The sequence below is a fragment of the Sminthopsis crassicaudata genome, chromosome 1, assembly GCF_048593235.1.
Source record: "Sminthopsis crassicaudata isolate SCR6 chromosome 1, ASM4859323v1, whole genome shotgun sequence".
NCBI lineage: Eukaryota > Metazoa > Chordata > Mammalia > Dasyuromorphia > Dasyuridae > Sminthopsis > Sminthopsis crassicaudata.
In genome coordinates this window covers 352,741,686-352,758,810 of record NC_133617.1, presented here as the reverse complement: position 1 = coordinate 352,758,810, position 17,125 = coordinate 352,741,686, and the positions used below count along the sequence as shown (strand labels likewise).

General features: G+C 33.5%; 1 protein-coding gene across 3 annotated transcripts in view; it reads left to right on the top strand.

Moving 5' to 3' along the window:
• RPRD1A (regulation of nuclear pre-mRNA domain containing 1A) overlaps positions 1–17,125 on the top strand; it is a 97,872-nt gene that overhangs the window by 60,169 nt on the left and 20,578 nt on the right. For 2 of the 3 annotated variants that reach the window (XR_012484389.1, XR_012484388.1), the window contains exon 7: positions 7,705–7,904. Coding sequence is in view for 1 of the 3 variants with exons in the window: in XM_074279218.1 (XP_074135319.1) it covers positions 7,705–7,854 (150 nt within the window). In the remaining 2 variants the exon portion in view is untranslated. Of the gene's footprint in view, positions 1–7,704; positions 16,314–17,125 lie in introns of those variants that run through there. The other variant, XM_074279218.1, reaches the window with a different exon arrangement.

Genomic DNA, 17,125 nt, shown 5'->3' with positions numbered 1-17,125 from the left:
TAGAGGCCCTGTGGTCTTCTCCTGGTTTTCTGAGGACCAGGTTGTGCTGCCATAGTCTATGCTGTGATTATGCTTCAGACTCATTCCAATGCAACAGACCCTGCCTACCAACTTTCCAAGTTACCTTTGGCAGGAAAAGTGTTCCACTACTTCTTTTGTGGGTTCTGATGCTCTAAAATTTGTTTAGAATCCTTATTTAAAAGTTAGCATAGAACTAAAACTGAATCTGACCCTAGTAAAACCAACTAGCTACAATGCTATAAAATTTGACAGCAAAGGAAGTGTAAGAAAAAAAAGTTATCCTGAGTTCTGGAACAGGTGAAGAAATAGGCCCAGAAAATACATACAGTTTGCCCAAGATCAAGGTAGTTGGAGAAACAATAATATTGCTAACCATATTAACATTATTTAGATAAGAGCTTTGAAGTTTGCAAAACATTATCTCATTTGATCCTCACAACCCTGGAAGATCTGGTTACTAATATCCCTACAATGTATATGAGGAAATAAGCAGAAAATTAAGTGATTTTGCCCAAGGTCTGTTCAGTAGCAAAGCTGTGCCCCCTTCACGTGCAATACACTTTCACCTCAATTCCCAGTCCTTAATTCACTATACAAGGCCATTCTTTTTTGGTAAATGCAAAAAATATAATCAGAGGGAGAAGAAATCTTATCATGAATATTTATTTTTTCAAATTATTAAAACCTGAGTATGTCAATTTTCATTAGCAAATGAATATGCAAAGCTGTCTCAAAGTAAATGCAAGATGATATTCATATGGAGTTGTGAAATAAAAACTAAAGGTCAGGAGAACTATGACTAAAATGACTAAAGATATACATGATCTACAAAGTCTGGCAATGAGAACAGGACTAATGGGAATGCCTCTAGGGAGAAACAAACCTCCAAGTCTATATGGCTTTACAAGATACTATAATCTTTTACAATCATGATCAATGGAACTTGTAGCTAATATTTCTGGTCTTCAAGTTCTCGGTTCCCCTTAATGCTAGCATCTTCTCTCTTAAGATTCCCTCCAATTTATTCTGTATTTATTTTGCTTAAGTATAGTTGTTTGCATGCTTTCTTTCCTATTAGACTGTGAGCTCCTTTTCTTGGATCACCACTGCTTACTTAAAAGTCTTTAGAATGGCTTCAGGGAGAGACTGGGGGAGTCCTGGCTTTCACTCTGGCTTTCCCACCATAGATATTTTTCTTGATTAAGCAACCTATCAGGTATTCACTTGAATAAGGCTTATGAGAGAGATAGCCAGAATTCTCACTCTTATGTATGTATGTACATATATGTTCACATACACACATTCTATACCTCAAAGAATTTGCAGTAATGTTAAGAAAATGAGGCTGATAATACTTTAAATGATTAGAGAATAATTCAAAATGTAAATATGTAGCTATGGTAGTACATGTAAGTATAATAGAAGTTGATAAAGGAAAATCTTGTGAACTAGAGTGGTCTTCCTAAAGGAAATTATTTGAGTTGGAACTTAAGATTTTTCAGAGGATTAGGGGATGATATGGAATAGAAGTAGGAAGCTCCATTGTCATTGGAGTTCATAAACTCCTTTGTTTGGAGCAGAGATATTTCCTCACAAATGTTTTACATATATCATCTCATTTAATCTTGGTGAGGTATTAGTACCAGTATTGTCTCTTTTTCTTTTTTAAGATAGAGTGATGCCTATTAAATTATGGAGGACTTGGAAACCAGGCCAAATTAGGGTGGAAGAAACTATAGAGTTTCTTAACTTTGGGTCCATGAACTTGTTTTTTAAAAGAATTTGTTAACCTTTAATGTAATTGGTTTAGAAACCACTGTATTTTATTTAATGCATCTAAATTTTTTTTTTGAGAAAGGGTCCATAGGTTTTATTAGATTGGCTGGTAGTTTTTGCTCGTTTTTTATAGAATTGTCTTTCAGGCACTTGGAACAGTTCTAGGTAAGCACTTCAGTGTTTGTTGAATCAGCTCATAATTGGATGTCTATGAAAGTTGGCTTTTGAAGGAATTTTGCAGTCACTTTTGTTTTTTTCATTAATGTTCAGGAATCATTTCTCCTATAGATAACAAATTGCTGGGTTGGTTTGTTTGTGTTATTTCATTTGTTTATTTTTGCTGAGGCAATTGGGATTAAGTGACTTTCCCAGAATCACACAGGATTTTTTTTTTTTTTAAATAACCAGACATTATTTTGAATGAATGTTTTGTATGGGACCAAAATAATTACAAGAGTGGTAAAATTACTGAAACTTCAAGTTATATATTAATATTGTGAAATGTTTAAGGATCTCAATCTGTACCCATTTTTAGAAATTAACTACTATGCTACATGAATCTCATTTACAATGGAAAAACTACAATAAAGTTAATGAGTTAACATTTATATAATGCTTTATGGTTTGCAAAACATTTTACTTGTATCATTTCATTTGATGGAAATCAAAATACTTGGAAATTGAATGTCTATCTCCATTTTACAGATGAAGAAGCTGAAGCTGACTGATTAGCTTACTAAGCTAGGTTCACAGAGTTATTACGTGTCTGAGTTAAGATTCAGACTTGTGTTCTGACTCCAAATCCCAGATTCTGTCCACTATGCCACCCAGCTTTCTCTTCAGTCTAAAAAAAAGTTTCAGTACACTTCTAGGTAATATAATTTGTTTCAGTATCATATAAGAACTTATAACCTAATTGAAGTATCAGTATGAAAAATTAGACAAAAATCCCAGGCAACAGTAGGAGATATCACAAAGCAGCTATATATATATATATATATATATATATATATAGCTAATTTTGAGCTAATTTATGTAAGTTAGGCAAGATTTCCACACTTAGCACCTGGCAATAGTATTTTAGTGACAGTATAATAATTAAGCATTTCAGTAATAACTTCTTTTCTGTTCTTGCTTGGCCTCCCATCTTTCTTGCACTGGTAATTCTCGTAAGTAACTCCTACCATAGTGAATACCTTTTCTTCTCCTATTCCCAAATACCCAAATGTTCCTGTTACAAATTATGGAATGATTCCATCAGTAATCTCAATACAGTATTTTCATCTTTAATCTAATATATCTTATTCTGTACAATGACTTACAAATCTACCCATTTCATAGTGACCATTTGATTGTCTCAGGAGCTATTTGCTGAGATTACCCTGTCATGATTTCTCCCTTTATATCTAGAGCTTTACACTTCTATCATGCTCTTACCATGTGTTATAATATTTGTATATACCACATCCCTTTAATGAATATAAACTTTACAAGGACAGGGACTATTCTCCATTAAAAACTATCTGGTCTTCCAGAGCCCAACGCACTTAACTGCATGTTTGATTTTGTTAAAGTAATTCACCAATTTTTTTTTTTTAATTGATGTTGATTTCTGGTTCCTGGAAACCTTACTTATTTTGCCCCTTCATAAATTATTTACTCTACATTGTCTCAGAACTCTTTATCCTGTTTTGTCTCCGTTCAACTCACAAGTTTAGGGTCGAGGTAGATAGGATCAGAGAGCAATTCACATGAAAAACAACCCAGGGGTTGTAGACTAAAAGTTTTGTACAATTCTTCAATATGCCATGGTAGGCAGAAAGTCCCTATGTTGCATGAACAAACTAGAGCATTCCTAATGAGAGAGACAGTAGTTATCATATATTCAATTTTCAGACCACATCAGGAATGCTTTGTCTAAGATGGTGATGGAATTTAAACTGCACCACATAGAAATTGATGGAAGGATGTAGAAGCATCTTTCCTGGAGAAGGGAAGCCTATGGGCTAAACAGTTCTAATAGCTTATCATTGATATAGTACTTTCAGTTGCAAAGCATTTTATAGATATTATCTTGTGATCCTTAAAGTAATCCTATGAGAAAGATGTTATCCTTTTTCAGATGAAGAATCATAATCTAGGAGAGGTTAAGCAACTTGCCCAGGCTCACACAGCTACTGAGTGTCTCAGACAGAAAACTCAGGTTTTCTTGATTCTGAAGTTTAGTTTTATCCATTTGGACCACCTGGCAGTGTAGAGTTGTTTACAGTTGTTGAATTATTTTGTGAAAAAATAGGATTAAATCTTCCTGTTAGACCTTAAAAGGCAATATGGTATAGATATAGATTATTGAACCTGGAGGGCCTGGTTCAAGTCCCTTCTCAGACACTTAACTTAAATGTAACCCTATGTCAGAAGATTGGATTACATGACTTCATCTTTGGGGCTTTAAATATAAAGGATAACACTAGGACTGATGTTTGGAAGTCCTAAGAATACATAATTTAGCTTAATATAACAAAATTCTTAATAATCAAATTTGCCCCAAAAGAGATAGGTTTCTACTGATTAGAAGTCTTCACATAAAATCTGTAAGAACAAGAGTATTGTGAACAGGATTAATATGAATAAGTAATGAGCAAGATGATGTGAGGTCTTTTCCAGATATATTATTCTGTATTTCCCTTTAAGAATGATTAGCTGGAAGGAGCTCCAATCTCATCCTTTCACAGATTTGGAAACCAAAACATAGAAAGGATATACGTAGCCTATCATACAGTTTTCTGAAATCATTGAATATCTATGTTTGGATCAACAAGTAAACTATAGTCCTTTGTAACTACTCCTGGAAACTAGCACTGATATATTTCTATATTTATTCAAGATGGTTCCAAACAGGTGCTTTTATGCCCATTTATGCTTCCCCTTTCTTAACCTGGCCAGAACTGACAATAGTAATTGAAGTATCAATTATTTCATTAGTTTATATTCTCATAAAACATCCAATAAAATCTTTAGCTTCACAGGCAGGCAAACCATATTCCTTATACTTAATTTATATCTTGTTCATTAACAGTTCTCTAATATTCCATTGGATCTATGATTCCATGTCTTATCTTGTGTCATTCTTGTCTATATTCTTCTATAAATTCACCACTTAAAGGCATAATGTCTTAAGGACCTTCCTGACATTCTCTCGATGGTAGTGAATACCAATAGAAGATATAGGCTACCTTTTATATATTCCTCACTCCTGTTACTTGACCAGGCCATTGACTTTGATGATACTTTTTTTTCATGACATCCTTGACACCCAGTTATTGTTTCTTAAAAGTTGTATCCTAAATACTTATATATACAAGTTGCTTTTCCAACTCCCTTTGAGTTATCCTCAAATTAAATTCTCCACATTTATTAGAATCCTGTGATCCAAAGCTGTCATACAATATCACTGGAAAAATTTTCTTGTTAAAGGATGGATATTTGTTTTGGATGGTAATTTGGAGTCATCTTTGCAATTGTTCTGCAGCATCTAGCCTTCTCTTTTCTTCTCTTCTGATTCAATTATGGTCCCAGCTCATTATCCATTTATTTTTGGGAAATTAAAAAGGAGGCCTTAAAACAATCGTATTTTTGCAGAAGAACTGCAAGTTTCAGTACTAGTTGTGATTTTACTTGCTTTCAGCCATTTTTTAAAAAATCTAGTTAAGTGACTTACTAGCAATTTTAATATGTTAGTCAATAACTTATTTTGGACTAGTTATAAATGGGCTAAAATGTGTGATGTAACTCTTTGATTTAAGCTTCTTAAATAACTAGTCACAGATGCCCAGGACTCAATTGAAGCCTTAACATTGAGTCATTAATTCTTTTTTTTTCTTTTCTTTTTTTTTTTTTTTTGGCTGAGTTAATCAGGGTTAAGTGACTTGCCCAGGGTCACACAGCTAGGAAGTGTTAAGTGTCTGAGGCCATATTTGAATTCAGGTCCTCCTGACTTCAGAGCTGGTACTCTATCCACTGTGCCACCTAGCTGCCCTGAGTCATTAATTCTAATAATAATATTTGTTACTAATTGTTCTTTGAATTTATCCATTCAACCCATTCCTTTTCTACCTGATTATACTTTCATTTAGCTCACATTTCTCTATCTTATTCACAAGGATAAATTCATGAGAGACTATTAGAATACTTTTGTAGTCATTGTAGCTATATTTTATGACATTTCTTGATCTACCAATATAATAACTTTGTCAGAAAAGGAAATACCTATCATTTCTAGTCCAGTGACTAATTGGACCATATTGGGCCAAAATTATAGAACAGTACCTCCACTTGATGTTTCATTTACCTTTTGGATGATGAAATTCTGATGAATAGATATTAAATGACATTTATATAGCACTTTATGATTTGTAAAACGCTTCAAATACCTTACCTCATAATCAGCCAAAACATTATTAATTCTGCTATTGGTAGAGAACTCCAACTGATGTAGTAGTATTTGAAGGTCTCTGTTCCTGTTATTTCTGTGTAAGGTTTATGATGTTTCCTAAACTCCTCATCTCTTTTCTCCTTTGCAGATCATTTAAAGTATATTCCCATCAAAATATCCCTTGTGTTTCTCTACCTCCTTTGTTCATCACCCCAGTAACTCTTCACTGAAATATTCTCCAACCAATTTCCTATTTCTTGAGTTCTGGATTTTTATAAGTTTAAATCGTCTTAATAGGTCCCTATCCTGTTTATTTAGTTCTTTTAAAGTAAGTTATATCCTTCCAGAACCATCTTCCAGTTATAGGACTATCCCACCAAATTTCAGTGCTAATCAAATTTGCCTCCTTGTATTAGAATCTGTAGTTGACCTCCCTTATTTCCCATACTTCATGCATTTATAACTATACATCTTGAGACCATGAACTTTTGTTTTGTCTCCTATGAACTACTCTTTACTGTTTTTACTATTCTTCCTTCATTGTGGCTACTCTGTTTTATCAGCTTGGTAATATACTAATATATAGATGTTACATACCCATATATTAACATAGATACCATAGATCCAAAGGCTTTTAGAAGGGTATTGCTTGATTCATTCCTCATTCTCTTCCCCAAAGTTCACAGAAATTGATTCAGTCACCAGTCTTTTAGCTCCTGAACTTCTTCCCCTTTAAGCTCAGACCCTATTTCTTATTTTTTCTAGAGGTTGGAGAGTGTTTTGCTGGGTAACTTGAACCCAGGCTATGTTATTAGCCAGGGTGAAGTCAGAAATCTTCAGTACCCAGCCTCACCCTTCATGAGTTCTATAAGATCAGGGGATTTTTTTTTTCCTAAGGAGCTAAAGTGGAATTAAAAGACTATCAGTCTTAAGTGATCCCTTTCCAAGATATTAACCAAATTACTTCATAGGTTGGTTATGAGGCAAGTATTATATAAAAACTGTGAAGTTTATTATTTTATATATATATTAGCAGTTTGTTGCTCAAGAAATATGTTCATCTGCTCACAGTTTAATAGGGGAAACAAAAGTAAATGCTTTATTCATCTTATCTGATAAGGGCACCTTAAACCATAATCTAGATTTCTAACAGTATTCTATTGCATTAAATGCTTATGCATTGTTAGATATACTAATATATTTTATCTTTCCTCCTCACTCTCCACAGGATAGGAACATTGGTATTAATATAATCGCATCAAAATTTACCCGATTAGTCATTTTTCCAAAACTCTGCTTTTTTTTTTTTTTTTTTTTTTTTTTTTTTTTTTACAGTCCTGACTAGCCATCCTAAAGACTAAATTGTATTCTCACTGTTCATTTTGTAAGTTTCATGAGGTGATCAATTAACTGTTAGCTAAGTAGCTAATCTTGGTGTAATCTCCAAGTGCTAATACAAAGTTATTTCATTTCAGGAATACAAGCGCAAGTTAGCCAGAGTATCCCAGGTTCGAAAAGAACTCAGGTCTCGAATCCAGAACCTGCCAGATTTGTCTCGGTTGCCCAATGTCACAGGCAGCCATGTGCACCTGCCATTTGCTGGAGACATCTACAGTGAGGATTGATGACAACAGCTTTTTCCAGGCCCTCAGGACTTTGCAAGAGCTGGAGATAGGTTAAGTGGATAGTCTTGTAGTATTATTTTTGTACCTTGTTGAGAAAGTGACACAACACAGATATCCCCAACAAAATACAAAAAAAATTATAAAAATATTTAAAATGTTGGGTTTTTTTCCTATTTTATTGGCAAGTTAACATGACAATTTAAAAATTGACATCCATGTGTTAATATGTTCACAAAGAAGTGATTATTTTAAAAAGATCCTTTTATATATTTTTTGATCCAGGGCCCTGTGAGAAACTAAAACCTTTCTATTTTTCTTTATGTAATTTTGAAGGTTCCTCTTTATGTTTCTGCATTAATATGTGAATGTAACTTCAATATCTAATCACTGTATGATATGTAATTTCTTCAGAAAAAGAACTAATCAGGAGGTTGAGACATTATACTCATATATTATAGGGATTTGATGATGAAGAGGACATAAAGTTGACAGATTAAGGCTAAGCTTTACCCTGGTCTATCAACTCCAGTGTCACCTTGTCTGTGCCTCTCAGTACTTTTGACTCAACACACATGAAAATGGAAATCATTTTCTGAGTTAAACTGAGGACATTCACATTCTTAGGGTAATATTAAGTGACAAGAGAGTAGTTTTTTCTGAACTTACTGGAATTATTACAAGAATGGAAACAAGTTAAAGTATCCCAGGATAGACTTCAGTTTTCATCTAACTCACTTTGTCCCTGAGCACATTGACGTTCCATTTATAGTCAGTGGGACAGTAGAAGAGTCTAATTTGTTTATTGCCTATTAAAAGCATTACTTTGTTTATCTTAATTCATCAATTCTCAATGTAGAAAAAACATAGCATGCTTAATTGGGCATATGCATTGAGTGCCACTTCTTGAATAAATAAACTTGGAAATGCTTTCTAGGAATTTGTCAATTCAAAGAGTTGATCCCTCAAATTATTCTTGATTCTGGAGCTAATTTCATAAGATATAAATCTTTATCTCCTATCCATGGAGATAAATCTAGCTTTATCTTAAGTATAGTTGATCTCATTAATGTGAAGAATCTACAAAATCAATTGGACTATAAAAACACATTTTGTGACTTTTCCCAACTATTTTCCCAACTTCCATTTATTTTTAGCTTCAATATCCAGACAGCACTACAAATAAAACATTGTAGATGAGTTGTAGTGTTCTGTGTAGTCACTTGGAACACTTTTAATGTCCCCTCAAAGTTTTTGAATAAAAAGCAGTGCTACAGATCTGGTATATTTTGCATATAACCAGAGTTACCAAAACAAATATGTTTTTTCTTTTATTTGTAACACTGTGTGTTAGAGCTATTGGATCCCATGCTTTCTTTTTAAAGTGCATTTTTAGCAATGGGTTTGTACCAGGTAATAGCCATTTTAGTATAATTGTTCATGACATTGTCAATAAATGATGGAAATTTTTCATTTTGTGCATTGCTTTACAGATTAGACATTTTCATTTCTGTTGTAAGTATATATGACCTAGTATAGACAATAAATTATCATCTCTTTTTACATCTTAGAAACCAAAAAGTCTCCATAGTCTCAGTATCGTCAGTGTAAATATTTCTTTTTTAGTGTTAGTCATATTCATAGATAGTGTGCATGTATAATAGAAGGGGAATATTTATTTTCTAAGATCCAACTATGGAAAAATAATTGTAATAGTGAAGAAATTTCATAAAGTGCATTCTTGTAAAACCTGAGAAGGAATTTAGAATAATTTCATCTTTCATGGCAGTAAATGTGTGATTAGAAATTGTACTGGTTTAATCTGAGCTCTCCTCAGCACGTAAATATGGGATGCTCCTCAATTACAAGTGCCCTGTGTTCCAAAAGTCTGAAAGTTGTTTGTTAGCTCTTCCTGTCCAATCTTAGCATTTATAATGCCAGCTGTGTATAAGGAATCGGAGCTATAAAAACAAAAGAGAGAATAGTTGCTGCCTTCCAGGAATTTGTATTCTACTGGGGAGATACAACATATGAACATTTAATAAAGCATTCAAAGAAAGAAGAGGAGAAAATTAGATCAATGAGAATATAAGGAAGCACTTCTCACAGGGCATGGCTCATGGATTGGGCCTTGAAGAAAGCAAGGGTAGCAAACACCAGGAAGGAGTGGGTATATTCCAAATTTTGAGGATTGCCTTTGTAAAATCATCAAAGTGGCAAATAGAATATCAAAGTATTCAAAATAGCAAATAGGCCATCTTGACTGGAACACAAAATATGTGTAGAGGGCTGTGAAATAAACCTAGAAAGGTGGGCTGGAAACTGCCATGTCGTATTTTGCATTTTATTTAGAGGTAATAGCTTTTGAAAGCTTTTGAGCACAAGAGTGGTGTGGGTACATGTGAATTTAGGAAGACCATTTTGGCAGCTGTGTGAAGGATGGCTAAAAAAGGAGAAATCTGAAATCCAGTTCAGTTGGTGGGAATATTGCAATAGTCAAGGTGAGAGGTGATGACTTCCTGAATTAAGTTGACTTGGTACACATTTTCCCATTGAAATGATCTTATAAATGTTTAGGTTCTCAGGCTAGCCCACAAAAAGCCTGCCTGGAAACTTAAGGTATTTAATTCCAGTTTAGTTTTACCTGTAGTACTGTAGAAGCCACCTAGAAAACTTTGGCAAGAGAAGATTCTCCTTAAAAAAAGACAAAATAGCAGTAATTACTCACTTTTAGAATTAAGTAAACCTCTGTGGAGAAGAAAAAAAAAAGTCAGAGGTTGTAATGATCTAATTCTTTTAAAATAATATACCATCCTTTTTTTAGATTTTCCAGTCCAGAAATATCTTTAGGATGAAAGAACATATTGGGAAGTATAAAAATCAAATCTTTTCATCAAGATTTGGCTAATAAAGAGGATTGAAAAGTATTCTAGGCAAATTAACCTTTCTTAAAGAAACTTCTTAGATGAATCTTGCAAAGAATAAGAGTTTGATGTGCTTTCTCAATCCTTCATCTTGTATAAACAGCAAAGTTTGTATTTGACCCTATTTTCAACTTTTTTGGATTTACTAAAAAACAGTGATTTTGTTCAGAAGAAATTTTTTTTCCTTTTAAAATTGTGTATAAAAATATTCCATTCTTTGGTTTGAATTTATTGAGGGTTCAGAAAAATGTTTTCATTTGTTCAAAATGTCCTTTTGGCTTAGGAATGACTTTTAATGTTGATATCTTTTTCATATTTTAACAATAGTGACCTGATGTTTTTTTAGGAAGAAGAACAAGTAAGAACTTTTGATTAGCAATAATGCTAAGGAATTAAGGACATCTCCCATTCTCCTTGCCTTTCCCTACCTTTCTCAGTCTTTATTATATAATCATTCTAATCATATGTCTCAGACTGAGATTCGAGTCTTGAAATCCCTGTCCTCCACTGCTCAGGACAAAATATATAGAAGTCAGTAAGGACTCTTTTTTGGAGAAAGTGTTAGGGGACAACAGGGCTTTTTTCTGAAGAACTGTGGAGCGTCAGATGGGCAGTCTTTTGATGACTCCTTTTGCCGAAGAATAGAGATTATTTTAAGATAATATCTATTACAAATGATAGTTAATTCCAAACTACTAATAATTAGTAGTCTTCTTGATATTTCCCTAAATAGAATTTTTAGTGAATAGACAATTGATTCCAGATCCTGATCGTTTCTTTCTACCCTGCCATAAAGCCATCTCTTAATTTTGCCTAGCTTTTCAAAAAAACAATTATTCAAAAATTGTAGAACATCAAGTATTATGATTTGAGTTAATACCTTTGAATGTTTTGGGGAAGGAAATTGCATTGAGTGAATAGGGTCATTCTAGTAGATATCTAGAATATCCTATCTGCTGGGGGAGGGGGAAAAGTAAAAATACCATCTGGGTTTGGAAGAAAATAAGAATGATAGCCTGGTTCTACCATAATACCTTACAATTCAGACAAAGCTCTTTAAGCTGGTACTTCTACCTGAGAGATTGTTTTATACTTCCTCTTCAAGGGTTCCCCTTATGTCTTCTCTCCTCAGTAGAATCTCACATCTGGAAGACTGGTCTTGAGGAGAAGGCAGTTCTTTTAAGAAATTAATCAGAACTTTATCACTTGGACTCCTGTTTTTACAGAGATGCTAGGCTTCACTTTTGTGGTCAAGTTTCCTTTAGAAGCCTTTGCATGGGAAAAAAATCATAAGCTCTGGCTAATTCTTTGGAAAATCCAAAAAGGATTTTTATTATTTTAAGTTAAAAATACCATTAGGATGAAAGAATATACAATAAAGGGACCTCTTTTGATAAGTGATTATACAGAGCCTACAGATGAAGCTCTCTAATGCTTTGGTAAATCCTATTATAGAGGCTCATTTTAACTGCTTCATATGTCAGAATTGTTACATTAAATCCAAACCTTGTTAAAATGGAAGTCTATTGCTATAGTGGACAGTAGTTTAAAATACATTTACATAAAATGAAATGTTTGACATACATTGTTTTAAGCCAATAACAAACTATGTAGTGTTTGGGGGAGAAAAAAAGGATGTTTTGCCTATTCTAAAGCAATAACATCTGAACATGAATTTTCTGCCTTTACTTTCTGTCTGCCTATGACTGTCTGTCATAACTTCATAACTGCATTTCAATGCAATATACAATGTTGTTAATAAAATTACAACTTTTTAAAAAAATAAATGTGCTGGTGACTTGAGGAAAAGTCTTAAAAGTTGGGATATGGGTTTTGTGTTTGTGTTTTTGTAGGGTTAGTGGTGCTGGAGGGCAGTTGGTACTCAAAGTTTTCTAAAGAATCGTTTCTTGAGTGACTCTGAAAAAGACTGCAGATATAGTTATGCACATGAAGTGGCTTTAACCCATCTTTATTATTCTGGGTTTATGCATAATAATGATGGTCACTTGTAGTTGTTTAAGTAGCTTTCAGTCTCTTAGGCAATAGTAAAATGCAATATCTCTATCCATCCCCACCCTGCCTTCTCTTTATCCTATGTTGTTTTCTTATACTAATGGTAAATGCACAAATGATGAAGTTTTAGTTAGACATTCTCCAGCTTTTCTTCTGGGAAATTTCTTTGTGGAAGGAACCATGTCTTATACTTTCTTTTTCTTGTATAGCATCTAACACAGTGCTAGGAACATAGTAGATCAACAAAAAAAAGTGTTGACTATTTAGCCTGGAATCTGGTTTCTCCTACCCTGGATTGGAGAGATCTTTCATCTATTGGACTCAAAGCTACTCTGTGGGTTGTTAAGAGACCAATGTGATGATCCCTTAAATGCAGAGTTTTGGATTTATGTTCATCTGATAGAAATTTTACAAACCTATTTTATATCTGTTCATTTGATCCTAATCCAGCAGTCTCAAATCCCACTTCATCTTTTCTCTGCAAAATGATTCATAGTACTTTACTGTCATCAGCAAGAAATAGAAGTACCCTTACTCTCAATATCTTTCTCTTTATATGTATATGCATATATATTTCTGTGCCCACACCTCAAATCACCATATGCTTTGGGAAAAAAAATTGTACTAAACAAATTAAACATTGCAGACACTCAAATGTTACAGTATAGTACATAGTATGCCAAAACGGCAACATCTTTTTACGATCTGGTAAGTAGATAATAATTTTTCATTCTAAAGACTGTTGTATCCACATAGCAAAGTAGTGACCTAAAAATGTCCTTAGTTTTTAAAGAAGCTCAGTATCTGCTATAGTGGCTCATATATCTTGTTTAACTTGTATATTTTTTCTAGACATACAACTACGTACCTCAAAGAAATCTCTTTATGTAAGGGAGATCTATATTGACACAGAGGAAATACAAATTTAATATTTCTTAAGTAAGAAGTTTCATATCTGTCCTTGGGCCAAATCTCTTCTCTCCAGGACACCCAGAAGAGATCTTGTATTGTACCTAACCCATCTTTTACTCTCTTCATTTTTGCAGTCCTCTACTCTCCCTTTTCCTACAATAGGAATATGGTTAGATTTTGCTTTGTAATAGTCATGATAACACCACCCTTAGTAGTAGGGAAGGGGCTGGCTCAGGGACACAGAATTAATAACTGTTCAAGGTCCTACAACCTGGGTTTGTTGTCTCCTTCCCTTATCCCATTTTCTATTCTCCACATTTGTAAAAGTCTCCCTATACTCATTATCAGTTACACTTGAAAAAGTTTTAGCCACAATACATAGCTAAATCCCAAAGTGGCTTTGTCCCCAATTCCTGCCCTCAAATTCTATATTTTTCTATGTTTTGGAATTTCTCTTATAGATTGACTGCTGAGTGGGGTGTAATGGTGCGGTGGGGAGTAGGAGTGTGGGGTGAAGCAGGGATGGACTTGCTAATGAGGGTCCAGTCCTAGGAATTAAAAATGAGTTTTGAACTACACATATTTCAGAATGTGATCTATAGGTCAAAATATAGAAAATGAAAGTCTTTAATGACAATCAAGTGCTTGTTAACTAAATTATCATTATGGAAAATCACAGATTTAATCCTTCATTATCAAAGGCCATTCCTGCAAATGTTTTTGATCATGCTTATTGTCATTTTTCCTATGATGCTATTTCATTTAGTCATATGTATTGAACTGACACTTGCGTTTCACTTAGAGAAGTATAAATTTGGAGATGAAAGGTTTTTTTAAAAAGGGTTTTTAAAGTACATTTAAGAAGGTGTTATTTTCTTGTTTTCCTAGCTATTAATATTTTAAAATGTAATGATACTGCTCTCCACCACATTATAGTTAGATATGCCAGCTCAGTATTCAAAGGGTCTGTTTATTTCCTCTCAGTTGCTTTGTTTGTGATCAAGATATGCTCTGGCCGTGTGAGCAGTAATTTTGGCCAAACTATTGTCTTAGACTGACTTAGACTTTCTGGGACTCATCTAAGGTCACTGAGGGCTTTGTGCCAACATTCTTGTGGCATTTGTACAAAAAGATCTTATGTATTTTTTTCCATTTAAGGGAGAGTAGATTTCCATCTTTTAAATGAGAGAGGAACTTTACTAGCTGCTGCTCTTTTCCTCTCTGTTTAATATAAGTACAGGGTAACTCAAAAGTCTTTGAAAAATTATTATGCATTAAAGAGTTAAAAACTGTCCTCACATGTAATAGTTCCCTAACAATTATAAAACTTTACAACAGAATTTTGTTATGGTTCTTGGAGTTATAAATATTGGACTTTTTAGAAAAAAAAAAAAATATATATATATATATATTCTTCCCCAGAGGACCAATAATTATTCCAGAGCAAACTATTTAAAAATAACATTGGAAAATAAACTTAACTTGGTTTGTAAATGAGAAGATTAAAAGTATTTTCACCACACACTATTTTTAAAAGCTGGTATTTAATTTATATTAGGTTTAACATTATATTGTATAAAGTTTTCCTCCAGTGCCTCATCATGGTGGAACTGGTCCTGGGCTGTTGAAAGCTAAGACAATGATTCAGAAGTTCTAGCAGCTTCCACCAAACTAGAAAGGCTCTCAGTACTTCCCTGGTGATAGACAGCCATTCAAGGGCCAAGCTAGCTTTGTGCAGAAGGGCCCATCAGTAAATGAAGGATTAAGTTGGTGACTTTGGATAATTAAGATTAAGCTAACAAGAACTTAATTGTCACTATCTAAATGTCTATCAGGTGTTGAATTTTGGTTAAAAAAAATTTCATGAAGTAATGTACTAAGGCATGAAAAGGATTGCAGTTTGCCCTGTTGGAGGGGGTGTACTTCAAGTGATTTAAATTATTATTGAATAAGGCAGTTTTTAAAAGAAGCGGTATCAGGTTTATATATGTTTTATGTGTCTGGCTTTACCTGATGGCACTCCTATTTTAGAGAACATAAAACAAAAACAAATGACAGACAACGCCCTTGTAGTGATTTATTATAATCTAAAAATGTTAATGGGATCAAAGAAGATGAAGTGGTCTCTAAGAGCTTGTTTTCTATTGCTATAGAAATTATATGGTTACTAGTAGAAGTGTTTTTATCGGTTTTAATTTGTTTTTAACCAAGAGAAACTTTTCTCCAATTTTTAATAGAAAAAAATTGTAACTTTATTTTGAGATGAGTAATCAAATTATGAGCATCTTTTAACAATGACTCTTCATCCTTATTGTGATGGTTTTTGGATTTTAGTATAATTTTCATCTTTATTACAATAATTCCCTCCTTACCGCATGGTTTTTAGGTTGCACTCTGTACAGAAATAATGCAGCACTTTGTAACTTCTTTGTAACAAATATTATTTGTTTCAAGTTGTTAAAAAAGGAGACACACTATTAAAAATGTACAGACTATTGTTTCATCATATGCTATTCCCTGGATTTGTGATTCTTGTGTATTTCATGTCCTTTAAGAACACTTCTGTATAATGGTTTTTCATATTGAAAAGAATAAAATACACACACATAAAAAGAGAAGTGATGTTTCAAGAATTGTCTTCAAAATTCTTACTGAGGGAAAAAAAAAAAAAGCAAAATGTTACCCTCTGAGCAGATTTGCAGTTACAGTAGTCAGCACATGCCAGTATCACTTAGTAACATTGCATTATCTGATAAAATGAGTTATATATCATTCATTATAGTCCTGAGACATAGTGGACCAAATTCTCCCAAGAGTTTCCCTTAGTGGGCAAAAATTACAGGGAGAGAAGTTGCAGTTAAGTGAATAGAATGAAATGCCTTCTGAGATAATAAATTCCTGAATATCACCTATAGAGATTTTTAAATGGAATCTGAATATTGGATGTGAAGGTTAGGTGTTTGGATTTCAGTTAGCGTGTCATATTAAGTGATCACTGAGTTCTTTTTAACTTTAATATTCTGTGATCCCAGTCTATTTTGCATTCCTCTCAGATGAGATGTTTGATGAATCCCATAATAAGCAAGTGAAAATAATCACTCACTTGGGTGACTTTGTTCTTAAAATGCAACTAACTGACCAATGTCCTTCAGGAGTAGCTGAGCATTCTTTGGGCTTTACTGTCATCAGATTTGGTTTAAAGAGAAAATTACATATACATTCAGTTGGATACAGAAATTTATCTTATTCTGTAGGGGAAAGGGGGGGAAAAAAGGGTGTGCTGTTAAGAGAGGGCAGATTGAGAAAGGCTGGTGGTCAGAAGTAAAATACTAGTGAAGAGGAACAGGGTGAAAGGAGTAAAAAGCCTAAGAGAAGGGAAATAGGATAGAAGGAAATACACAGGAATCATAACTGAATGTGAATGG